This window comes from Candoia aspera, chromosome 2, assembly GCF_035149785.1.
Source record: "Candoia aspera isolate rCanAsp1 chromosome 2, rCanAsp1.hap2, whole genome shotgun sequence".
NCBI classification, from domain to species: Eukaryota; Metazoa; Chordata; class Lepidosauria; order Squamata; family Boidae; genus Candoia; species Candoia aspera.
In genome coordinates, this window is record NC_086154.1 from 196,221,022 (window position 1) to 196,247,723 (window position 26,702).

Here is a 26,702-nt window from a genome sequence, read left to right on the forward strand (position 1 = left end):
CCTTTCCCATCATAGCCTTTCTATTCCTCTAATTACGCTATGAAAACCTGCTGGACAGACTAGACGAGGGTTTCTCAACCAGGGTTCCATGGAACCCTCGGGTTCCACGAGAGGTCACTAGGGGTTCCCTGGGAGATCTCGATTTATTTAAAAAACTATTTCAAATTCGGGCAACTTCACATTTAAGAGGTAAGTTTTATTCTTTATTTTTAGATTAAGAACACTGTTAATGCATATATACAGGCCTACACATGAAAGGAATATAACGATTTTGTAACTTGTGGCCTATATTTGAGCCTGAATGTGCAGGAGTTGAAAAATATTTCAAGGGTTCCTCCAGGATCAAAAGGCTGAGAAAGGCTGGACTAGACTATAGCATGAGGGCCTGAACTGTGAAAGGGATTCCTTAAAATCAGCAGAGGTGCATTCTATGAGTAGCTGACATGAGAAGAAAAGAGAACGCCAGCTAGCCCTGTTCTACATGCCTAATTGTAGACCCAATCCATTATTCATACCAGGTTTAGAAGATGAATGTAAAGCCAGACATATTCAAATATACAAATATTTATGCTACCAAAATTACGTAAGACAGCATTCTCAGAAAAAAAGATTTAGTCTTCAATATGTCTGTATTAAATACCACCTAAAAGATGAACAATCCAGCTGAAGATGAGAAATCTGATGCGGCACCAAAGATTTGCTTTCTTCCAAATTCTATATCCTACTGAAATTTATGTGAAAACTTAAGTTTGCCCCCAAACATTAGAATAGAATGCATGCATGCATGCACGCACACACACACGTGCACACACAAAGGCATGCCCACACATAGACACACACACAATTAATTGCTTCAGAAACTGAATAGACAAAATGGCTTTATAGGTCTGAGCTGCAGTTTGGAACAATATCAGAATATAAAAATACTTAAATATGTAATGAACACTCCAGTTATTTTTCTAATATTTTTTTCATGAATTCCCTTAGTCTTCTATATTAAAAAAACACAAATATTTCCACTTAAAAATGGCACTTTCTTCATTAAGATATACAATTGTCATTATGTTTTCTTGTAAAGTATAAGATTCTCTTTGCACTGGATGGACCTCATGCTATGAAGAAATAATAATTCATCACAAAGAAGCAGCTATGTTATTTTGAATCTTAGCCTAGTTTCTATTCCAAATCATCTTTAAAGAAGTACGCAATCAACACATTAGTCTAATTATAGGAGATCAGTAAATTTTTGAGTTTTGGCTTTATTATGGCTTTTTTATTATGGCTGCATTATGGCTTTTTAAGTAACAAATCATATATAGAATATAATTTTTTGTCCAGACACAAATCCTTCAAACCAGTTGATTTAAAGATCTTTAATTCAGAATTAACTAATATTAGCATGCAAAGTAAAAAACAGTTACAAAAAGAAAAATTAATGTATAGAGGCTGTGCTGGATTTTTAACAGCTAAAGTGAAGTTGATTTCTTGCACAAAAATCTAGCCAGACTGTACATGCCTGCGAAGTAGGAAGGGATGAAGCTCTTGACAGATTTTTGGAACATTGAAGGAAACTGGATATTAAATGAATAGAAAGCCGAGGAACTGCTTCCATATGGGAATAGTTTGCTTGCCTTTCCTCATTCATGTGAGAGAGTTGGCACAAGCTTTCTGCAGATGCTGAAGTCTGAGGACTAAGAGAAGCAAAGAATAAAATTTCACTAGTAAGATGATGAGATCTATATTTCAAGCAGAAGGGACAGCTCACCACAGTACACCAAAATAAAATTATCCTGAGAATACATAGGATTTATATGAAATTAAAGGCATAGGGGAAACAGAAATTTCAATGTCATGAATTCTTGGACTATTAGGGTTATTCCTGTGTCACCTTCAATCCCATGTATATTAAGGTCTAGTAATCTCTTCTTCATCACAGTAACAACTTAATTCAGATGACCTAATCTTTTCCTGCCTTCTTACATCCAGGCTCCACAAACTTAACAATACACATTCAATCAACTCCAAAATAACCTCTGAAGCAATGTGTCCACCAGTTCCTAACTCTTTAATTACAGGTAGTCCTTGCTGAATGACCACTTGTTCAGTGACTCTTCAAAGTTACAACAGCGATGAACAAGGGGGACTTATGATGGGTCCTCGCAGTTGTGGCTGTTGCAGCATCCCCACAATCACATGATTACAATTCAGGTGCTTGGCAACCAGCTCACAATTAGGAAAGTTGCAGTGTTCCATGGTCATGTGATCGCCATTTGCGATCTTCACTGCCAGCTTTCGACAAAGTCAATGGAGAAGCTGGCAAATGGTGATCACATGACCACAGGATGCTGCGACTACGCAGGATTTGCCTAACAACAGCAACTGGGACTGCCACAACTGCTGTTGTAAGTTGGCGTGGTTACATGACAACATGCTTTACGACCGTGTCACTTAGCGACGGAGTTGCCAGTCCCAATTACCATTTTTAAACAAGGACTATTTGTACTTTTTTTGTAAATTTACTGTTCCTAGATGGCTCTGAAAAGCAGCAGCTGCTACCAAGTATATTGTTCTTCCCACCCATCCTCACTAATATTTTCCCTAATGAAAGCCTTTAGAGGATATCCGTGTAGAATTTGGGAGAAATATATTATCTTCTGGACTACTTTAAAATTCTTCTTATATTCTTTAAGATGAATTAGAAATAAAGCAAGAAGCAGTTCACTAACATTTAGAAACTAAACCCCTATTAAATCTTTTCAATGATTAAGCATTAGATTTCAATCAGTATTAATCATGGTTCAGAGAAATTAAAGCACCTTTCAGATGTTAATCATTTAATGATTATTTTCATACTGCCTTTTTCACCATCATTATGCTTACACAGTTCAAAGCTTAACCCTAACCCCTGTTCCAGGCACCACAGTTGCTAACAGTCTAGCAACTCATCCAAATGGATGCTCCTAACCTGAATACACCTTAAAATCAAACAATTATTTAAGATCATTATTTTTTAACAGCTACTTTAAAACAGCCATATTTTAGACACATTCTGCTAAGAACAACAATTAGTTATAAAAAAAAACAACACGTGGTTTTGATGGAGTGGGCAGATCTCTGGTATCTTCCAAATTCCAAAACATTCCACAAATTTCATGGGGAATTATTTTATTTTCCTTTGCACATTTTTCCCTGCCAGGCATGTTATTTTATATTTCTTAACATGTCAGAAGCATTAACCTGTGAAGAAATATAACACACCTACCTGCCTTTCTGAGTAAGAATTTGGAATCTGCTTCGAACTCTGGTTCGCCAGCCTTAGCTGCAGTTACAGGTGTTAAGTGCCAGAAAACCAAATAAGAGAATATTGGAGCAGAGTGGAAGCAAAACGTGACCCTGATCTCTTAGTGAAGAGACCTGCAATTACTGTATGTTTTACTGCTTGACATGAAAGTGAATTAGCCTGTTATTACAACGTTATTGTCCGGCATGAGAAATCATGTGTCCCTGTGTAGCAGGTGTAAGACAAATGCTACAGAAAGCAACAGGGCATGCTGAACACGATGTGCTTGAGAGAGCCGCCCCAAATAAGGAAAGTACGTAGGGTGAAAAATCAGCAAGAAGGGGAAGTTTTATTTACAGATAATCAGATGTGGTAGGCGTTTTTGAATTGGCCTTGATCCAATTTGAGTTGCCACTTTGAATAATCAAAAACAAACTAGTTTGATTCAAATCGTTTGGACTATAAAAATGTGGATGTGAAAATGTAATCAATTCAGATCAAATCAAATCCACTTTGTATCTAATCTCTGATTCAAATCTCAGAGCAAAGAAATTTAAAGCAGTCTTCCCTTTCATAAGCACTGCACCCACAGAGTCAATGCTATGCATGCCACGTCAGGGTCAGTTGAGGATTTTAGACAGTGGTGGATATTAAGCAGCTGGAAAATGTTCTCAAAGCAGAAAGTCACCAGGACTACATTAATGCCAGACAGCAGCTTACTAGGTACGCTCATTTTTATTTCTCAGCTCTTACCTTTCACTTTGACTTGATATTTGTTGCATTCTGGGCAAGGAAGGAGCGTGAATTCCTCTGTCTGATACATAGAATAATCAGTGCTTGCCACAACAATCTGGTCTCCAGGCTTCCAGCTGCTAACATCTTCTGACACATCCAATATCACTCCATGCATTGCTTTAACATGGAAACCCCACTTTGGAACACCTTGGAGCAAAAAATTAATAATTTTCTTGGTTCAATTATTTTAAAAAATGTGACCACCTTTCAAAATGCTCAAATTGTATTACATCAAAATAATTTAATGCACATTCAAGTCAAATCAGCAAGACCAAAGGTCACACAGAGCTAGAGGTGAAGTTGCTAACTGCTTGTCTCTTCCTCCATAGCTCCCTGTGATTTTTCACCAACACCATCCACCAAAAATGATTGCAGTAGTATTTTTTTTAATATATTCTCACAGATTATGAATTAGGATCCACCATCTGTAAGGAGATTCTTCAACAGAAACCTTACCACGTGAGAGGTAAAATATTATGCATTTAAAAAAAAGGAGACACCGATGGAGTGGAAAGATGAAACTGCATTTTGATACACAGAAACATAACTTTAGAAACCATTAAAGCAATGTATGAGAAACATTATGGAAATGACTATTCACCATCCAGTTCCTCAGAGATTCCTTCTCCTTGCTAAATTGCCATATATATAATTTTGAATGCAAAGTCACTCTAACCTCTCCAACAGTCTTTCCAATTTGATGTTCCCGAGATGTATGAATTTCAAGTCCAACATTCTCAGCAGCACCCTAGTTAAGCCTTCCCTTCCTTGTCCCATACCACTTAAGTTATGGTCTAGTTGTATAGGCAGACCTGAAATTGTTGCCATTTCCCAATGCTATGGTGCTACAGCACTCAAACTGTGGAGAGGCAATACAGCACAGAGAGAATTAAAGCCTCTCCCTGCACTGAATCTACCACTTACTTACTTACTTACTTACTTACTTATTTGTCATCGCTACTTAACCCTTTTCTCTCACACACAATGATTGCTTGGAGAAAAAGGAAGGCTGAACTGCAGAGTGCCCTGAAGTTCTTATTGTTTATTTGTATTTTACAATACAATCTGCCAGTTAAACTACTGTATGTAGTATGACCAAATGCGCATCAGGATTTAATTAGAATGCATGATATTTATGAATATAGTCAAAGCATTTGAATTAAAATCTAGATTGCTACCAGCTATGAACCTTTCAATTTTGTTTATCTGCAGCAGACAGGAATATAAGAACCTACTTTTTCTTTCATATTTGATGGATCTCAATAAGCACACATTTCTAATTTTAAAATGTTTAGTAGATAATTATGCTTTCAGTGTATTGATTAAAGAGCTACCAAGACCATTTTCCTATTTGAAAGAAGGTGGCATATGGCATAAGGCCATATGGAAAAGCCATATTAATTAATTTCTGTGGCTGTTTTTAGTAAACGTTTTAGATCAAAAGATTTTATGTGATAGCTACAAGTAACAGTTCTTTCACATACATCAGGGAGACTGACATTTTGCAAAAAATAATGCAAAAAAAAACAAAAACTGAACAGCAAAGCAATATTGGGTTTTCCTGCCAACAGACTGATCTTTTATTTCCATCCCAAAACTCTACATTACTTTTGCGTATTAGAACAAGTACTCAAAAACAGACTTTTCATTATTTTTTAAGTTTAGAGTTTTTATTTCTGGCCTCCAACCAGATTATAGCTCCTTATGATCAACACAAGGTACACAGCAATAAAAGGCATTCAGAATATAGCAAGTCTAGCTGCAGAAGATAACTGAAACCAATTTTATTATCTGATTTTCTAAAAAAAAAAAAAATAGAAATAGCATATTCCTACCAGCAATCCATTCACTGAAAGCACTCACAACAAATTTCTGGCCGTCCAATGTAAAAAATTCTCCTTGTGCAAGAGCCTTTCCTCCTGTACTGTGATTTTCATAGTCTCTCACAGATTCATTACAAGATGAATTTCCATCACCGATTACACTGACTAAAGCCCAGGCTTGCCTGTGAGAAGAAAGCACAAGTTTAAATACTTCCCCTAAATATGTTTTTTTTAAAAAAACAAATGATAATACATGCAAAAATATAAAAAAATCCCTCATCAGTTTTCCAAATGAAAATACTTCTTCACTTTGGTGCATTAAGCAATATATCCCATTTATTTAAATTTCATTTGTCAGAAAAGTAGCTTTCCCCTGTTTAGTGCACTTCAGTTGTTATTTGTTGTCATATGACCACCAACTAGTTACAGCCACTTGACATATTGGCTAGGGCTAATGGGAATTGTAATATTCTAGTATCTTGGTAGTCACATGGCTGGGGAAGCCTGTTTTAATGTATTCAAGAACATCTCCCAAGAAAGAGACCTCCAGAGCTCTTTTGAACTTAAGTCTTTAAGCTCCTAAGCTCACATGCAAACCAAAATATATAAAGGCTTAGTTCAAAAAACTAGTTCCAGGGGAATATAAAATTTCAAGTAATTTCACAGTTTGGAAGGCAGCAGTTTCCACTTACTCTAACCTAAAGGAACCAAAGAATTCCTTTTTCTAAAAAATATATCAGTGGTTGTATTAGTTTAGTTTTCTATAATATTGTGAAAAATATATCACTAGTTGTATTAGTTTAGTTTTCTATAATATTGTAAAGATTGACGGAGATAGCATGTATCAAGGAATTTTTTACATAATGGAGATATGAATTGTGCATGCACATTTACCCAAACAGAAGACAACTTTGAACTGAAGACACTTCTTCAAAAAGGGAGTTTATATAAGAACAAAGTTATAAATACCCACAAAAATCCTATCCATTACTGGGGTTGGGGTGGGGAGAGAGAAAGAGAATGAATCAGTGCATGTCAATGCTGTAGCTGGACATCATTTATTTTATTTTATTTATTATTTTTCAAATTTATATAGCCACCCATCTCACAAACAAGCGACTCTAGGCAACTATAAATTTAGTACACTGGCGTAAAGCCCTCACTGTGGATACCGCATAAATTACTTGTTCAAGGTTAGAAAGTAAGCCAAGATCAACTTTACTCCTCCCTAACTCCTGAAAATCTACACTTCCTTGACAGAAATGTTCTGCCTTTACAGTTACTCCTAGTTTCTACATTAGGTCTAATCTAAGACAGCTTTGATTTCACAAGAACAGAACCAAGAGATTCCATTTTCTTCCCATCATTCTTCTTTTTCTTCATTGTGTGCTAACAGGTATTAACATATCCAGCAGTGATGTCACTTACAACATCTAGAACTGTTGAGGTAGGATTATTGTAAACCGACCAGAGTCCCTCTATCAGGGGAAGATGGGCGGTGGCAAAATTTGATAAACACACAAACAAACAAGAAAATTGTTCTCATTTAAAAAAAAGGTCTCTGAAATTGTTTGGTAAGCATGCCATCCAATTAACTTTTTTAAAAAATGGTTTAGTTATCAGTCTTAAACAAATAAGAAAAAGAACTCCTTATGCTGCAACTTTGAATCTGGAAATACAAGAGATGTGAAGTCTTAGGGAGGGAAAAGGAAAATGTTGGAAAAATGTTTCAGGGATTTTAATTAAAAAGTAGGATGAATTATAAAATATTATTTTACAATGATGAATAAATTTAATAAGAAAATAACTTTTAGAAATGTGGTTGACCTTCATTTAAGTCCATTACAATTACTACTTTGCTGACCATACCCTACAATTTTCAAATGCAAGTGTAAGATGTATTTCTGCCTTCATCAGCCCACGTTTTTAAAAGATAGGGAAAAGAGTCAGTTCCTCTTAACACGTAACTTTTTCTCTTGTTGGTATCTGACCTAGAGTTTGGTAGATCAGTTTCTGTACTAAAGTTTGTGGTTGCTGGAAGAGGCCCAGCTCAGAACATACAATAACTTTGTTTTATTATAATGTTAAAATTTCCTCCAGTTTTAAGTTCTTGCCTTTTTCTCGTAAGCTAACCCCCCTCCCCAAGAGATGCTATATTTGTAGCTGATCAATTTGTATGCTACTTCAAGCCAAGAATGAAACCCCATTCTCTGAGACCCCCAATTCCAGGTCAATGCGTTAGTCAGGATGGACGACACGCCCCAAGTTGATGCAATGGGAACAATAATATGACCTAATGTGTTTTGAGAACATGAAACTAAAAAAGTCAAAAATATATTTGAGTCAAAGGATTAAAACACCACAGTAGATGCTTTTACGAACTGAGAGCAACTTTTTCTTATTTGTAGTACCATAGAAAGAACAGAAGCTAAATCAAAAGAAAAGCATTGCTGTAATTTTTGTTATTTAAGTAAAAAAAATCAAGTATGCTCTGACAACCTTTTAATTTAATTAGAATATAATTAGAAATGTGTATAGTGATAAGAAGCTCAATTTAACTGAGCTTCTTATCACTATAGAGGCTGATGAAGATTAATAAATTAACTCTGTGATTAACCCTCTTAAAGTAGAGCAGAATACATCTGTATAGGCTGATAATACATGCCTTTAAAACCATTTTAATGTTTGCACGATTAATTTAATATGCTGTTTTCTGTACTTTTGTATCCTTACAAAGGACTTTGATAAAATAAAGTTAATTCTTCTCTCTTTTACTTTAATTGCTGATCTCATCCATCAAAAAGGATCAGGATGAGATGGTTTATACCTCATATGGAAGCTTTATTTTGGGATTCAGGGGTGAGACAGACTGAACCTGATAAGGAGGCTTTATTTTGGGGATTTATCTTTACTGAGCCCATTTTTTTATATCAATCTAAAACATATTTGGAAAAGATTTACACTTGCTAGGAAAAGGATTTTTTTTTTAATCTGTTCAATCCTATCTGATTCTCGGAAACTGCCTGGACAAGTCCTTGAAGTTGTCTTGGCAGGTTATTCAGAAGTGGTTTGCCATTGCCTCCTTCCTAGAGCTGAGAGAGAGTGACTGGCCCAAGGTCACCCAGCTGGCTTTGTGCCTAAGGTGGGACTAGAACTCACTGTCTCCCAGTTTCTAGCCTTGTGCCTTAGCCACTACCCCAAACTGGCTCTCAGGAAAAGGAGTAACCTGCATCAAATATTTTTAAAATTATCTTTACATTTGTTTTTAATCATTTTAGTTTTTATTACCTATTTTGATTAGTAATTCACAATTATGCTTTGAATGGTCTGTGGATGGAATCCAGTCTAATTTTAGAAGACTCTACCATAATGAGATTTCCTTCTCCCACTCCTCAAAATCTGGTTTGGAACACTGCTTTGAAAATTTTCTAAATCTGATTTTGAGCATGTAGCTGAAGTAGAATAAACCCATCATCACAGCTTGAATTCTAGGGGAGGATTAATGAAACTGCTCTCACTGTCAGAAATATACCAATGCTGCTCTAATATGAATAAATTTAATACACTAAATGTGATATGCAAACCCTAATTACTTCAGTAGCATGAAGGAAGTCTTGGAGAAAAGAAATTGGATGTTTTCACTCTACTTTTTTAAAACTATTAGGAATTCTTTAATCTTTACAATTTAAATATCCTGCGGAAGACTGATTGAGATCTGAAGGAAACATTTCACTCAGTTGCAAACACCCCTCGACCAAAGGTCTTTTCAGTTGCCAAACAGATTTATAGCAACTTTAGCTGGATATACAGAAATAGGTTTAAATAATTCACACCATCGGGCTGCATCGTCTTCATTATTTCCAGAGGTTTTAAGGTTTTCATTTGGGCTGCAAAAGACACCAATTAAAATGAATACATTAAGTATATATAGAAATAAAACAGTAATTTTGAGGGGAAAGCCTTTTTTATATGATAAATGTGTCATATTTGAAGAGAAAAAAAAACTCCCCTTCTTTTGATGATAAAGCAATTACTTTTCTAAAATCCAAAAAAGCATAAATTGTTTTTAAAAACAATGAGGGATAATTTCCCTAAAAACTTATGCACCGTAGTTTTAATGTTAAGAGCAGAAAAGTACTGAATATTAATAAGGCTTGGAAGAAAACAAGCTCCTTTACCCAGTCCTAATGGACAACAATTGTGGCAAATTCTTAGCGGTATGGGGATACCAAGTCATCTTGTATGCCTCCTGAAGAATCTGTATAACGACCAAGTAGCAACAGTAAGAACAGACCACGGAACAACAGACTGGTTTAAGATTGGGAAAGGAATATGGCAGGGCTGTATACTCTCACCCTACCTATTCAACTTGTATGCAGAACACATCATGCAACATGCTGGGCTTGAGGAATCCAAGGCTGGAGTTAAAATCTCTGGAAGAAACATTAACAATCTCAGATATGCAGATGATACCACTTTGATGGCTGAAAGCGAAGAGGAACTGAGGAGCCTTATGATGAAGGTGAAAGAAGGAAGTGCAAAAGCTGGCTTGCAGCTAAACCTCAGAAAAACCAAGATTATGGCAACCAGCTTGATTGATAACTGGCAAATAGAGGGAGAAAACATAGAGGCAGTGAAAGACTTTGTATTTCTAGGGGCAAAGATTACTACAGATGCTGACTAAAGTCAGGAAATCAGAAGACATTTCATCCTTGGGAGAAGAGCAATGACAAATCTCGATAAAATAGTTAAGAGCAGAGACATCACACTGACAACAAAGGTTGGCATCATTAAAGCAGTGGTGTTCCCCGTAGTAACATATGGCTGTGAGAGCTGGACCATAAGGAAGGCTGAGAGAAGGAAGATAGATGCTTTGGAACTGTGGTGTTGGAGGAAAATTCTGAGAGTGCCTTGGACTGCAAGAAGATCAAACCAGTCCATAGTCCAGGAAATAAAGCCAGACTGCTCACTTGAGGGAACGATATTAAAGGCAAAGCTGAAATACTTTGGCCACATAATGAGAAGACAGGACACCCTGGAGAAGATGCTGATGCTAGGGAGAGTGGAGGGCAAAAGGAAGAGGGGCCGACCAAGGGCAAGGTGGATGGATGATATTTTAGAGGTGACGGACTTGTCCCTGGGGGAGCTGGGGGTGTTGACGACCGACAGGAAGCTCTGGCGTGGGCTGGTCCATGAAGTCACGAAGAGTCGGAAGCGACTGAACAAATAAACAACAACAATGGACAACCAACTCTGTAAACTGAAAAAGGAAAAAATGACAAAGTTAATACCACTCTAGTTTGGACTGGGAGGTGTGACAATTGAGGAGAGATGATAACAATAATAGATGAGCAGAGATGACAGAACAAATTTGTTCCAAAACGTCTCTGGGAATTTTCAAGAGTCATTTGCAAATTGTGCAGCCTATAAGCCAAGTAAAATAAAGTATGCCCAGATTGCTTTTCTTTGTTTCAGGGCTACCTGCAAAGTGAGTAGGTAAGTAGCAACACGCAGAATAGTCCTTTCCATGCTAGCAAAGAACAGAATGGTCAGTTTGCAAACTACATGGTTTAGAAAACCATGGCTTTAGGGGACTGATTTACAATTCATTTCTGCTAAGCACAACTGTGTTTATCTGCCTCAACCATGGCCAGATATAGATTCTTAAGATGATACTAATCTCTTGAGAACACCTTCGATGGTCAGTGAAACATAGCTCTGTGACTCTGTTTTCGCATTTGTAATTTTCTTCCGCTTTCTCTACAGTTTCTCTTCTGTCTGTCTGTCTGTGACTCTCTGCTTTGTGGCACAGGCCTGATGGTTAACATACACAATCAATATGCAACTATTTTTAACAAGGGACTGTAGGCATTTTCCTATACAGAGCATAACACTCTAATCTGTTTCTCTATACTGTTAGGCATTACAGTAAACGCATAATAAAGTGACCTGTATTATTTATGTTTAAGCTGTTAATAGGAAAGGCTGCTTAAACTGATCACTAGACTCATTCCATTTAATAGATGCCTCATCTCTACAGCTCAACAAATCCCACAGCAATCAAGACTAATAATGTTACTATGAAATAATTCCTCCAGTGAGGATTATAGCAAACATAATAATCCTCCTCTAATCAGTCATTAATAGTAATTGCTTGAATGATACTCAGGCACTTCTACAATCATTACAATTACAATTCAATCATTTCTACTGAATGATTACTTCATTTATAAACATCACATTTTAATTCAGGTTTCCCCAATGTTGGTGGCCTCTGGAAGTGTGGATTTCAATTCCCTGAATCGCCTAATTGGTATAACCATCTCTGAGAAGTTTTGGAGTTGCAGTCTACACATCTGGAGGATACACGGGTTGGGGAAGACTACTTTAACTGTCCTTCCATTCTGCTAATAGCAATAGCTTATTACAGGATACTTGAAATTTTTCAAGAAATCCATAGTAAGACAATATTAGGACCAATCAAAATGTGAAAAGTAGTGTGTGTGCTTTGAAACCATCCCAATGCTTGATCAAGGCAAATTTTTACATAATTTGCAAGGGGGAGGAAAAGCAAGAAAAGAGAGATGATTGAAGACTTACAGAACCAGCGTTTGCTCAGTTTATTACAATACTTAAGATTTTTGGACGAAACAGCAATTTTACTCCCAATTTGAGGGAAGAAAAGTAGTTATCAATATCTGTTTATAGCCTTATACAAAACATATACAGGCTGTTAGTTAGGCAGATAAATGACAGCCTTGAAAATTTAGGCATGCAAACTGATGTAATTGGACATCAACCTTTTACAGAGCTCTATATCAAACTACATGTTCCCAATCCTTAAGCAAACACACTGAACCCTAACTTTTCCTCTGCAAGGATCAAATCGCTTACAAAAAAACACATCCAAAGACAGAGCCACACTAAAATAAAGCAGCAATATAAACTCCTGAAATACCAGATATCGTAGATACTAAGGAAATTTACCCGAGAGTTAGGTAAAGAAACACCACAGCTTTTGAAAGACAGTTTATGGTTTTAGGCATTTTGCCAAAGGCTGGTTGTCTCCCTTTTTATTATAAATATGTTTGAACTGCTCTCTTTTCCTGTGCAATCACTTTAGTTTTGGGGGTTTATGAGTTATTGTTTATAGATGCTGGTGCATTAATGAATATTAAGAAGCAGAATTTATTACAGTAATACTTTATGCACAAAGTGATATTGGACATTCTTTGTGAAAAAGGCAAAGCAGGACTAAGGCAGTGCTGCATCCTCAACCATAGTATGGTATGACGCTCCCCCAATCCTCCAGAACAAAGCTGGGACCATGGGGCTGCAGGGAGGGAAGGAATCCATTCTGCTGCAGTACCCCCCATTCTGGCAGACAGGAAGCAGTACATCTGACCCTGGACTTTTGTATCATTACATTCAAACAAAACTTTCCTGATTATTTTTAACTTGTTTTAAGGATGATAAAAGATAAATATAGTCATGGCAGAGTACATTATTCAACATGATACTTGATTCCCATTCTCTTATCTTCTCGTAATTCCTTTTAATAGGCCTTTACCCAATTTTACAGTGATACTGAGGAAGTTAGTATAACAAGCACTGTTATACTGCACTTCATTAAAAGAATAATCTCAACATCAGCCCCATGTCATTACATGATTTTCCTGGGTAGATACACACGAGGAGGCAGTAAATACACAGTATGTACAATGTCACATTTAAGAAATCCATGCATGCCCCCTTTAGATGTGCATGTACAGACACTGGTTTCCCAACTGTCAAAGACAGGACATCAGATTGTCATGTGTATTGTGAAAAGAAAGAAGTGACTTTCACATTATCGGTTATTAAAATTTACAATCAAAAGACACAGATTGTAAAACAATTGGCAAGAAAAATGAAACAGGAGTCAAGTTTTTTTTTCTCTGCCTGCTGCCAGAGCAGGTTTGTAGGCTAATATGTGTAACTGAAAACATTATGGGTTAAATCTAGGCATTAGCCTATAGGACAAGGGGAACTGGTTTTCTTGTTCCATCCTCTTATCACCAGCCTTTTGAGTGACTCTGAAACTGCTTCCTTGAATACTAGAGACCGTGCTGAGCAGAGTGGCTACACTGCAGGTGCTAAACAGGAAGGGAAATATTGAATAAAATTGGGCAAAGGCATATTTTGCTCTATAGTACATACAGAGGGTCCACTTTCCTGAGGTCTCCTTCCTCCTCTCTGGGTCTCTACCATTCAGTCATTTCTCACATCATTCAAGGAACATTTCTACTGCCTATCGGAGAAGTGCTGGGTATTTAAATCAAAACTTCTATTTTTATACCAAATGATCAATATTGAACAATAATGGTTATGCATTTAAGTTTGCAGAAGAAACCAACATAGAAGTATTTCTGCTTAACCATTTCCAATAATGAGTATTAATACTTGATTTGAAAAGCAACAACATTAAGGGGAGGACTGTGTTGAAAAACTCTTGTGAATTTGAACAGAGAAATAAATAGCATTTGTCTAAATATATACTGTGCTATTAGATTTGGAATGTAGAATTGCTTTACTTTTTTTTTTAATACCACAATCAAGCAGGCTGGGGGTGGGCAGTGTGAAGGAGGTATATAATTTTTCCTCAGACACTGAAGAGGAAAGGAAGTTTGCTGAGGCAAACTTTAGGGGGTATAGGTGTTGATATATGATGTGGCGTGATGAGTTTTGACTTTTATTGATGATTTTGCTATTGTTTTAATCAGTTATTAGTTGCCGAGAGTTGCATGGCGAGTGAGTAGCCATATACATCAAATAAATAAATAAATTTGCCAATTAGGTTGGGATTAGGGGTAGTTTTATCGGAGTCATAAAGTGACTGTGGTTGTTATGAAACTTCCTGATACACCTCTGCAAAACATACTCAAAAGAAATGCGTTTAGCCTTTACACTCATACATTAAAATGAGCTGAGGACTGATCTCAGGCAACACGAAGAGCACATTTGAAGGAAAATTTTAACCAATGTTATGGGGTTTTTTTGCAAAACCATTTTTTTTACCTATAGCTCAATCCTTTGACGAGCTTACTTCCCAGAAGGTTCCGTATGGTTGTTCTGGTTTCTTCCAGTAGATTTTTAGCAGCTGAGTCTGCTACAGAAATAGCAACAATGCGACCAAAATCTTGACCCTTTAGAAAATCCTGAAGTCTTCTGCTATCATTTTGAGACTCGTGAGTATCAAACCTCTCCACTTCCAAAACCTGTGCAGTGTCTTGGTCAATAACTCTCACATTCAGGGCTCGGAAAAACTCCTTTTCTAATGTGTAGGATCCAGAGGCCAGACCTGAAGAATACAGGGTCTTTGACAGGGAAGTCCATGATAATTTCTGAGAGCCGTGCAATTCCAGTGTTCCACCAGGGCCCACGCCCACAAATTTTTCACCAAACGTTGGCACATAATCACCTTCGTTTAATTTGCCGTATAAGATTATAGCTGCTTTGGACTTATAACGACATTTTTCTGCTCCAATATGAAGCATTCCACCATCCTTTATCAGGATAAAACGTGTTTTCAGGGTAATATTTTTAGATCCATTTTCATCATCCCCAAAGACAAGTAATCCTGCAGGAAATAATATTCTTAGGTAAGCAATTCTTAAATATGTAGTAGCAACCTATATATTGCTTTAAGCGAGGACTGCAAATCACTGGGTGTACTCTGATTATCACTATTCAGTGCATACCTTGTAGTTAGGATGTGGGCGCAGTATGTTGGCTTGCAAAATAGTCTTTAGATTAGAGATCCCAGCTTGCATAAAATAGCATGAGCATACTTGGGGTTAAACTGGGGCTTTTGATATGTCTGCAGCATTCTTGTCAAAACATGCCAATACAAACTGATACTTTTCTTAACTGTTAGCCGTAAATGCTGCATGTGGCACTGATATGGCAAAGATGAAAAACCTAAGACTACTCTTTATTTTGTTAAAAATCATTATCGACCAAAACCAACATGGGCGGTGACGGTCCTTCTTCATGGTTTTTCTTCATGGGTCATTCTAGTGACAATCACAGTGTATGGCAGACTGTGACTTGGAAAGCATGAAGAGTATATAGTAAAGCGATTGTGTTAATGAAAGAAAACTAAAATAGATATATTCTGGGTAGTGAAGCTAAGAGAAAAGGAAAGGATGTAATCTAGCTGAACAAAGGTAGTCTGATCTTGCTGAGCAGAGTTGAATAATACATGAACAGAAATAAAGGTGCAGGGCTAAAATGTATGTTAGAAAATATGATGTCATCTAGACTGTTGTGGATCCATACGAAAATGGGAATTCATAGGTTGATGACTGCTGCATATTACATTCCAGTAAATAATGATAATGGAAGAATGAGGGAAAGGTTTCAGGGAAAATTGTGTAACATTCTGAATGAATGTGATTGGGGAAAGATTATTCTATTACGTGGCATTAATGGATAGCAGGAAGAAGAAAGTACAGAAAAAAATGATCTGGCCATTTGGAAATCCTAGAATGAATGAGAATGGTGGTGGCAAGTATCTGCTTATAAATATATATGGTTTAAATTAGTTGCTTCATGCATATACGTGGAAAGTGAATGAATAAAAAAGCATGTTGGATTTGATTGTTTATGATGAAAGAGTGAGAGAATTATAAAAGTCACCGACAGCAATGAGAGGTTCTGAATGTGGAACACATCATTTTTTAATAGTGTCAAGAGTGGATCCTGGGAAAAAAATAAAATGGAAGAAGTAAAAAAAGTAAAAGAGGAATTACTGCAGATAGACAAAGTACAAGCCCTGTATGAAAATGTATTAGAAGACAGATTAATCTCACTACAGAATAGATGGAAAATGAATGTGTAAGGAAAATGATGTGGAAGCTCCTTGAAACCAAGTGAAAATAATAATAATAACCAAGGAGTGTTGAGTTATGCTAATGGGAAGTATGAAGAATGTTTGGTGGAATGATGAATTGAAAGTGGCTGAGGATGAGAAAAATTCATATAAGAAATTATAGCTGCAAAAAAGGAAAATTAATGCATAATGTGAACAGAGATAAAAGGGTTGATGCAAAGAATGTGGTCAAAGAGAAAACAGGGAACAGTTAAGATCAAAAGAGGCAGAAAAATGTAGAATGATTTTTTTGGAAATAAACATTTAGAAATGGGTGAAAAGGTGAAACAATGAAGTTAAGAATGAAAATGGTGAGGTGATTTGGGGTGAAACTAAATTGAGGGAATTTTGGAAGGAAATCTGCATGGGAATAATAGCGGTACATTGAAGAGTAGAATTGAAATGAATGCTATAAATGTTAGTATCTAAGAAAAATGAAAAGAAAGTAATAAATGCTGTGAATTGGTTGAAAAATAATAAAACTGCAGGTGTAAGTGTTATAACCAGAAGAGTATTAAAATATGGATATGATTTGCTTATGGAGTGGCTTATGGAGTGGCTGTGCAACTTTGTATGGCAGAATTCTAACTGAAAGATAAAAGAGATAACAAAGAACAAATTTCAGAAGTGCAGTGCAAGGCCAGCTGGCTAGATTTTTTCTCTTTAGCTGTCATTTAGAAGTATATGAATGTAAGAAAAAAAGATTTATTTTTTTTAATTTAGTGAAAGTATATGATTGAGTAGGCTTGAATTATGGAACATTTTCCATGAATATAAAGATAGGTTGTTCAATGAAGCATGGAAGAAAAGCATGCATGAGACTAAAATGGAATGCAAGCAAACACTTCAACATTGATCAGGTAGTAAGACAAGGGTGTGTTATGTTCCCTTACTTGTTTAATGTATTTATGCATAAATGTGTAAAAATGCTTTTGGTGATGTTAGTGGTGTGTTGGTTAGGCATATTCATGTGTCCATTACTTTGTATGCAGATAATGCCATGAAACTGGCTGAGAATCTGAATACAGATTTGTATACCTTAGTAAAATGTTCACTAAAGATGGGAAGATGGATAAGAGAAATATTGTGTGCAAATGCTGATGGAAAAGTAGTGTGCTGTATGTGGCATTTTGCAAAGAAAAATGAAAATAGTTCTGTATAAGAGCATGTTTATGCCCACCTTGTTCTATGGAAGTGAGAAATGGACCTATCAGGATAAGTGAGTTGAATGCAATGAGAATGATTTATTTAAGAAATGTGGGTGGTAGAAGAAGAAGCAATAGGCTATAATAGATAGGCAGTGAATGAATGTGGATTGAATCCAAAGTATGAAAGAAGTATATGCTGCTGGTTTGGTCATGCAAAGAATGGACAAGGTCTGGATTGCAGTGAAAATTTTAAATATGCATCAAAATTCAAAGAAATGTTGTGTGCTGTCTTCCTAAGTCTGGCCACATCCTCGTAAAGTTATCAGTCAAGCTTACTGTGTAAGGCTCCTAAAACTCTGATGGCTAAGCAATATTTAGTTTGTTTGGTGCACCTAGAATAGCAGCAAGAAATACAAATAAAATAATCCATGTAGTAATAAAAGGTGAAAATAGACAACATCACAAAAGAGCAAGGCGAGAAGGCTATGCAAATGTATAGACCAAGATGGTTTTAAATGAAAAAGGGACTGTGTAGACAGTTTTAAAAGCAACTTAATCATGTCTTATTCACTACAGCTACAGTCAGAGTGAGAAAGAGAAAACAACTAACATGGTGCAGTATTGTTTTTAAGCTATTTGCTGCAGGAGATATGAAAGAGACAAAACAAGTTACAAAATGGGCACCTGGTAGAGTTTTTGCATAGATGAAGAAAAAAGAAAGAACTGTGTTCTTAGACAAATAACCTTTGGGGGGGAAAACCTTATCTCCTTATGCGCCATTTTTTTTCTTTATAGAGTTTACTATTGTAATTTAGTTTGCATTTCCTCCCTTTGCTTTTTCCCAGGAATATTCTTGGTCACTCTTTCCAACTTTTTTCTCCTGCCTTGGAATACTGGGAATTGTTGCCCCAAACCATCTAGAAGACCGCAGATTGGTGAACACCATTCTAGTTTATATTTTATCAAACTAGCTGCATGTTCCTCTCCAGAGCATAGGAAATGAACTGGGAGGAAACTTCCTTCTGGATAAAATGATTTGAAAGTAACTGTCTAAACTTGTGTAGTTATTCAACTGTTTGATTCTCTCTTCCAATATCACATGCAGTAAATATGGATAACTGCCAAGATGTACAGCAATCCTGACATGTGCAAATTTATGTAATTGGCAGCATGACAGCTGTAATTTCATGGAACTCTATTAATAGCCCAAATGGATAGTTTTTCAAAAGATGTCAAATGAAATAACACTGAACATAATAACTGTTGTCACTACCCAAGGTACAGAACAACATCTTAGCAGTGAGCCAATTCATCCATTTTAATTCAATGAACATTTCCCCTGTCTCTTCAATCATACCAGATTTTAAAGGACATGATGCCTAGGACTACCACAAGACTCTGTGGTTTCTCTGGCAAAATAGTTTTCCTTTTGGATAACAGTGACAAAAACGGATCATTTATACCACTGAATGTTATCTATTGTAATAAACCTGAGGCATAAAATTATTTGTTCATTTTTCTTGCTGCTCCTTAGTCATTTCTTCCTTTCAGTTAACATCAGTACTGCTACACACAACTATTAGGATAAAATAAAGACAGTGCCAAGCATCAAAACCTAACAACAGAGACAAGTACACTGGCTACGTACATCAGCATTTCTTAACCTCAGCAACTTTAAGATGTGTGGACTTCAACTCCCAGAATTCCTCCAGACAGCTGGCTAGGGGAATTCTGGGAGTTGAGGTCCACACATCTTAAAGCTGCTGAAGTTGAGAAACACTGATGTCCATGACTGCCCAATTCAGACATAAAACTGGGGTAGAGGGGAGATCCTTTTTGTAAGAGAAATTAAGAGCATGGTTTTACCCATCTCATCACAAAAGGCCAGTTTTCTTGACAAAAATGAATGAAGGGGGAAAAATGTATTTAAAGTAACTACAAAGAGTAAAGGAATATGAGTGGGAACCATGCTCCCATCACCTGAATAACTTTTAATGCACAATGCAGATTTTTCACATGCCTTTTCTATTCAGGAAGTAACTGCAGCTAACACATAAATAAATAAAAACACTTGCCCTGGTCATATTTAATCTAGCATAATGAACTACTTTGCATACCTCCATCCTGTATAACTATGGAATGCACAGTAGCATCCACATTCAGACGAAAGAGATCACCCTTTTGGAGTACAATTCTCTTTTCCCTATCATGTCCTGGATTCCAGTTTTTAAGGCGAGGATTCTGATCTGGACAGTTCTCTGTAATATAATGGGAAAATAATTACAATTAAAGCACTACAGTATTCAGGAAACTAATACAGCAGCAATAACTAATAGGCCACCAACTCTGCTAATTTTTAATCAAAATAAAATGTCTCCCCATTGAAAATGAATTCATATTGACATAATGGATATTTTAATGTTATATTCCTGCTAGATTTTGAATATAATTGTCAAGCATTTCTGATCCACAAACCCTAGTCTGGTGAATTAGGTGGCCCTTCCGGATACAGATACTGGCAATTTTATGTACCAAAATCAAGCCATATTCTAGACCAGTCTTCTCCAGATACGTTGGACTAAATTTCCAATCATCCACAGACATCATAGCCAATGACAGATGTGACTACTGTAAGTAAATACAGCTGAAGGCTTGGCTATGGATGACAAGGACCCTAGACAACAGGTATGGAAGGTGCTGGTTAGAGAAGTCTTACCGAAGTAGGTGGTGTACACAGTACTTTCTTTCCAGTACAAACCCCTACTAATTTAGGACCCCTCTACTTTAGACAGGAAAACATCAAAGGTCCTCCCTTGTTTTTTTCACCAGCAAATAACTCAACTGCCTTTTTAAAATAATTTCATTTTTGACAACTTCAGCAGTTAAGACATGTTTCAGAAAAAGCAAATTTAACCACTAGCAAAGTCACTTGAAGACCTTATGAGATAGCACTACGGTTCTCAGTAATTACAGCGATCTTTACTGACAGCTTTATTCTATAAGATTTTAAAAAAAATTAGAGTGATATAAAATGCTAAATTTTGTATTATTCAACTAGTCTCCTTCTCTGTTCCAAGATGTATTTTCAATCTGAAAAAAAAAATTCTTCACTCTTGATTTTAACAGATGTTAAGATTATTTGTGTAAATACTCCTGGATTAGAAGTTATTCTAATTATTTTTCTTGGACAGCTCTTGTATACTTCTTTGGATTTTTAACAAGAACACCAGAAAAAAAAAACCTGGTACCCAGGCCCATATGACACAGACTTGCATGTATTAATTTATATGGATATAGGAAATTTAGCCTAACTTTAAACAAACAAAAAGGTGACTGTTTGTTAAGAGCTTATTTGAGCAATGAATGCCAACAGAATTCTCTACCCACTAGGAGAGATTGTGCCATATTCTGTTAACTACTGTGAGCGCTATACTAGCAATACTTGAAACAACCTGTAAGGTTGATTGGACATCATTTCATATACAAAGCATTCTGAATTCTAAATATTAAATACTGTGTTAAATTATCTACATCCATGCATATAATAGCCACCCTTGAACAACCCATGAGTTTGCCTATAAAATATTTGTGTTTAAGATTCCACAGGACTCTCGCTTTATATACATTAGTTTCCAGGAATGTGAATAAATGGGAAAATGTGCTTTGTTTCTGACCCTGAAACAAAGCATCTCATCTAGAATATTCCATCAAAACATTTCAAGTCACCTGAGTTTTGACAGAAAATTCAAACCAACTTAAGTGCCTCTATGTATGTCGAGACAGAACTTGAAATATTCTGAGTGTTTGGGCCATAAGAAACAATGGGGACACGGAAAAAGGCTCTTCTTCGTTTTTTATTTCATGATCCTAATAGATGAGTAGGAAGCTTGTGCTGAATTCTACCAGGGAGCTAGCTTGCAGAAAGACTGGGAGAAAAAAAAGTAAGTACTTTTTTAAAAATCCATTTGTTTCCTCCTCTTCCCCCTCTCCCTTGTTGCATTTCTTAAATCTCTTCCTTCTCTTTGGGGCATGCCAATTGAAAGCAATGGGAAGAGAGATGACTAGGCTGGTTCTTTAAAAGACAGGGAGACTTTTCCCCTCCCTTGCACACCTTTCAAGTGAATTTCCTTCTCCAGGACATGACAACCTGGCAGAAAATGAATACCAGTCAGTCTGTTAACTCGAATTGTGTGTGTGTGTGTTTCAAATGTTTAAAATAAACCTCTTCTTTATCTAAGTTGTGTCCTCAAGAAACTTTACCAGGTTGGGAACAAAGACGGATTTCTTCTACCCCTGTATTTAAAGGTCCACCTGCAGGTTTGCCCTCTTTTCTCCCTGTCAGTTGGCTGGCTGACTGGCTGCCAAACAGAAAAGAACTGCAGTTTCTGCCTGGTAGAATGAGAACATGACCGAAAGAAAAGCTAGCTGCTGCTGATGCTACTCAGGAAAGAGTCTCCACCTGGAAAACAAAAAAAAAACCCCTTTCCTGATGGGCTGCCTGTATTTACATTGCTTAGTAGCAGGCAGAACAAAGGAGTACCTACCAGTCACGCGCACATCCTTACTCAGCGAAGTCCTCTTAGTAACTCTTCTTTTTGCAGTTCAAGTGAGAAAGGGATAGAAAAACTGCAGCTCAAATATATCTTTGCAGCAAACTGTACCAATAAAAGCCAAATCAAACCAGCAATACAACACCATAATGAATGTTCTGCTGAGTATTCTGTACAGTTCTGTACTTCAGAGAGGGAAAATTATGTGTTTGATGAGACTTCTTCAAATACATTTTCAGGAAAAGACCAAAGACCAACTTCAGAACTATATACATGCACCAATTGTTGCAGCAACTTAAATACATTCTGTGATTTTTCTGTATATCAAAGAAATGAGATCCATTAAAGTACTGTCATCATTAAAAATAATGCTTGCTATTTTCCAACTGAAGGATAATAATTTGTGCTTTAAATGTCATAGATAAAATTGCTGCTCTTAAAAGCTGTGTAATTTTCTTTCATTACAGTAGCATACAGTGATCTTCTCCTTTTATTTTTCACTACCTGTAAAGAGCACAACTTATTGAAACTTACCATCAGGAGCATATTTTGATGCTACGCCCAAAATAATTCCAAGTGCAATAAAAAATGAAAAGCTGGATATGGCAAAACAAATAAATGTATTTTTGTGCCTATTCTTTCTGCTTGCTTCTGCTTCATAGCGTTGTTGATCTCCTGAAGAGACTACGGTTGCACGAGCTTCCTGTCTTGCGCAGGAAAATTTGGCTGAAGCTTGATTATTTGGAGGTGGTGGAGGACGAAATGGGACTATTCTTCCTGGGACATATCCAGATTTATAGCTGCTTCCATTCTGTGCCTGAAGGAAGGCAGGGGAACTTCCCCTGGGACCAACAGTGTGCATGTTACACAATCACTAGAGCAAGAATAAGAGAGATTATTCCAGCAGCCTGGTTCTAAACTTAATACAGAGAAGAAGAAATGGATAAATGAATGAATTTTAAAGAAAAAGTACTTGCAATGAAAGTAGGCCCATCTCTGCATAATATACAAAAAAATGAAAATAGTTATCCAATTTAAGCTGAGCTTGACTAAAATTTATTTCTATATATCCAGAGATTTATCAAGCAAATACACATACATGTTTGAAGAAACATGCTTTGAAATTTCACTAGCATTTAAAGCACTTTCCAAAACTATCAGTATACTTCAGTAATTCAATATGACACACTACTGGGATGTGCTGTAAATGCTTCCTTATCTATTGGCAGTTAGAGAAATCCATCAGTGAATAGTTTTCAAAATTTATCTCACGCACCCTAAATTATATTAGACTTTTCTTTGCCAAACTAACTTGAATGGTGATACACAGCACAGAATCCACAGGGCATCTAGAATCTGGCACCAAAGACAATTTTATCTCAGCTTGTGATTTACTTAGGATATGACTGGTACAACTTCTAAACTTTATATTTATTACTGTACAAGGAGGCAAGTGTTAGTCAACATAGATTTATAATTTTTTGCCTTTCAGATCACCACATACTTAATCTATACAAAAACAATCCAACCAATACTCAGTTATGTTCAAAATTAGAATAATTAAAACATGCTTATTAAAATTGGATTTGGAATACTGACAATATTTGGAATACTGACAATATTATTCCAAATTGGATTTGGAATAATGACAAAAAAGATTACCATAAATATGGATTGTAATTGTGTGTGTGTGTGTGTGCACGTGCATACAGGTATGGCAGCCACTTTGGTCAGTGAAGGTCAGTAACAGAAGTCTAGTAAATGAAACCACAAATCTTTTATGTAACTTTTCTTGCAGTTGCACTGATCTAAGAAGGTATCTGTGGCACACTTCATGAACGGATTATCAGATAATGTAAATGCTTTGCTTCTATCAGCCAGTTTACTGAATATTTTTCTTGGAGGCAAGGAAATCCTCTCATCACACTTCCGTGAAATAGTGATGAACAGACTGAGAATGGAACAAATACCATTTCTAATCTATATCTGGCTTGCCACCAAATCAACAAAAATAGATGCTGTCTATCTTATTAGTATCAAAATACAATGGTGTAAATTTTTGCTCGTGATATGCTAATCAAATATAATATTGTAACCTAGAAGATCACTATTCTTTCAAATTTCTTTCACTCTTGATATCATGTTTAACCTTAATGATGGTTTTAAAAGTAAAGTAAAACAGAGAAACTTGAATGTAAGAGAATTTTATACTTGCACACAATGAAAGAAGTAAATCGCTCTTTTGGATGTTATGCTGATTTTTAATTTCTAGATTCATCTACAAATCTATTAGACCAACCTTCCCCAAGCCTGTCTTTTCTAGATGTGTTGGCCTTTCAACTTCTTTAATCTGCATCAGCATATGGTAGGTGCCAGGAAGGTATATTAAGCTAATTTGATATAACCTGCCTTCGCTATAGCTAGGACATACTTTATTGAAGAATATATAAAGCTTCAAGAGGATCCTACTGTATTAAGGTGAAGTCCTATAGAAAACTAACCTTCAGAAACTTAAAAAATGGAAATGTGAACAAGAGTCCTTTCTTTTCACATTCTACCAGCAACTGAAATAGAGACAGTGTGCCTCAATGCTTGGAAGTTTCACAATGCCAACAAGATAACTAGTCATTCATAAATTATCCTATATCTAGAATCAGATCTTATCAAATTATAAACATCCAAAGACTCAAATTGTTTTTAAAACCCTTTAAACAGGGAACAGCAGGAACTAGAGTGCCCCAGATCACTCTCAACAAGCTAGACCCAGTATGTATAACTTCAAAGAAGAAAAGACTGACTCCTTCACAAAGCTCTAGTTTCTCTGTAAAAACCTATTCTTCATGGTACTGTAGTCTCTTTCTTTGTGTATACAATAGCGTAGAATGGTCACTCAATGCCTCTCTTCTTTAATTCGTTCTCTTGAGCATCTGGGACTGAATTTAGTATATCAGATACATTTTTGTCTAAGGGATGAGGAAACTTTGCAATAAAAAGGGAGTCTAATAGTGGAAGCATAATCGTGTTTTATTTTTAATATCAATTTTTAAAATTGATTGGCACCAAACAGGCATTGTCCACATCGTTGCATCCCCAGACTGACGGATCCACAGAGGTTTTGAACTCTACCCTTGAACAATTCCTTAGAGCATACATAAATTACCATCAGGACAATTGGGTTGATTTGTTGCCCTTTGCTGAGGTGGCTTACAACAATGCTGTCCATCAGAGCACTGGACGGATCCCTTTTTGTGTGGTTTCTGGGCACGACTTTGTTCCCATCCCTGAGCTACCACAAGCCCCTCCCCAGTCTTGTTCTGCCTCTGACTGGGCTGTTCAGCTGGCTGATTCCTGGCCGGTGATTAAGCAGGCTTTGGCTGATGCCCAGGCTGCTTACAAGTTCTAAGCCAATAAACACTGGTCTGTGCAGCACGATTTCAAAATTGGGGATCAGGTTTACCTTTCTACCAAATTTATAAAGTCCCCACAACCCTCCAAGAAACTCGCTCCCAAATTCATTGGTCCTTTCCCCGTTGTTGGTCTTGTTAACCCAGTTACTGTTAAGTTGGATCTGCCTCACAATTTGAAATGCTTGCACCCTGTTTTTCATTGCAGCTTGCTCAATCTTCCCACTGGCATCCCCAACCTCCTCCTTCTCCTCCTATCATGATTGACGGGCAACAACACTTTGAAGTCAAGGAGGTTGTTGATTCTCGCAAGCTTCGAGGCACTCTCCACTACCTGATCCACTGGAAACACTTTCCTCACCCTGAGTGGGTGCCTGCTCACCATGTTAATGCTCCTGATTTAGTAAACCATTTTCACTTAGCTTACCCTTTGAAGCCTGCTTCTTCGAATTTTCTTTTGGGGGGGGGGCGGTATGTCATGTTCACTGTTTCAATGTGCACTGTACATCGTAACGTTTCACATGCCATGGTGCTGACGCGCGTTGCTGTTGGGAGGGAGCTGCTGGGAGACCTTGTGCCAAGCTTTGTATCTATGTTCGTTTCAATGGAATGTGTTTGGGTTATGTGCTCGGCTCAAGGACTTTTCAACCGCTCATCAGAAGCCGTTGGGAGCACCTGGGATTGTGAGCCTGGGAAGATTCTATGGGGGGAGGGATCTCGTTTGTACCGAGGGTTTTTTAGTTTGCATTTGGCGCACTTTTCCCATTCTCAGCTTTCTTTGTACTTGCAT

General features: G+C 36.7%; 1 protein-coding gene and 1 long non-coding RNA gene across 4 annotated transcripts in view; one reads left to right on the forward strand and one right to left on the reverse strand.

The window, feature by feature from the left end:
* LOC134491405 (uncharacterized) overlaps window positions 1-26,702 on the forward strand; it is a 771,213-nt gene that overhangs the window by 360,102 nt on the left and 384,409 nt on the right. The gene's annotated exons all lie outside the window — the stretch shown is intronic.
* CEMIP2 (cell migration inducing hyaluronidase 2) overlaps window positions 1-26,702 on the reverse strand; it is a 59,210-nt gene that overhangs the window by 28,900 nt on the left and 3,608 nt on the right. For 2 of the 3 annotated variants that reach the window (XR_010067319.1, XM_063295139.1), the window contains exons 2-6: window positions 23,043-23,382; window positions 20,076-20,216; window positions 14,956-15,517; window positions 5,911-6,080; window positions 4,034-4,222 (exon numbers count right to left, since the gene is read on the reverse strand). Coding sequence is in view for 2 of the 3 variants with exons in the window: in XM_063295139.1 (XP_063151209.1) it covers window positions 4,034-4,222; window positions 5,911-6,080; window positions 14,956-15,517; window positions 20,076-20,216; window positions 23,043-23,370 (1,390 nt within the window). In the remaining variant the exon portion in view is untranslated. Of the gene's footprint in view, window positions 1-4,033; window positions 4,223-5,910; window positions 6,081-14,955; window positions 15,518-20,075; window positions 20,217-23,042; window positions 23,383-26,702 lie in introns of those variants that run through there. The other variant, XM_063295140.1, reaches the window with a different exon arrangement.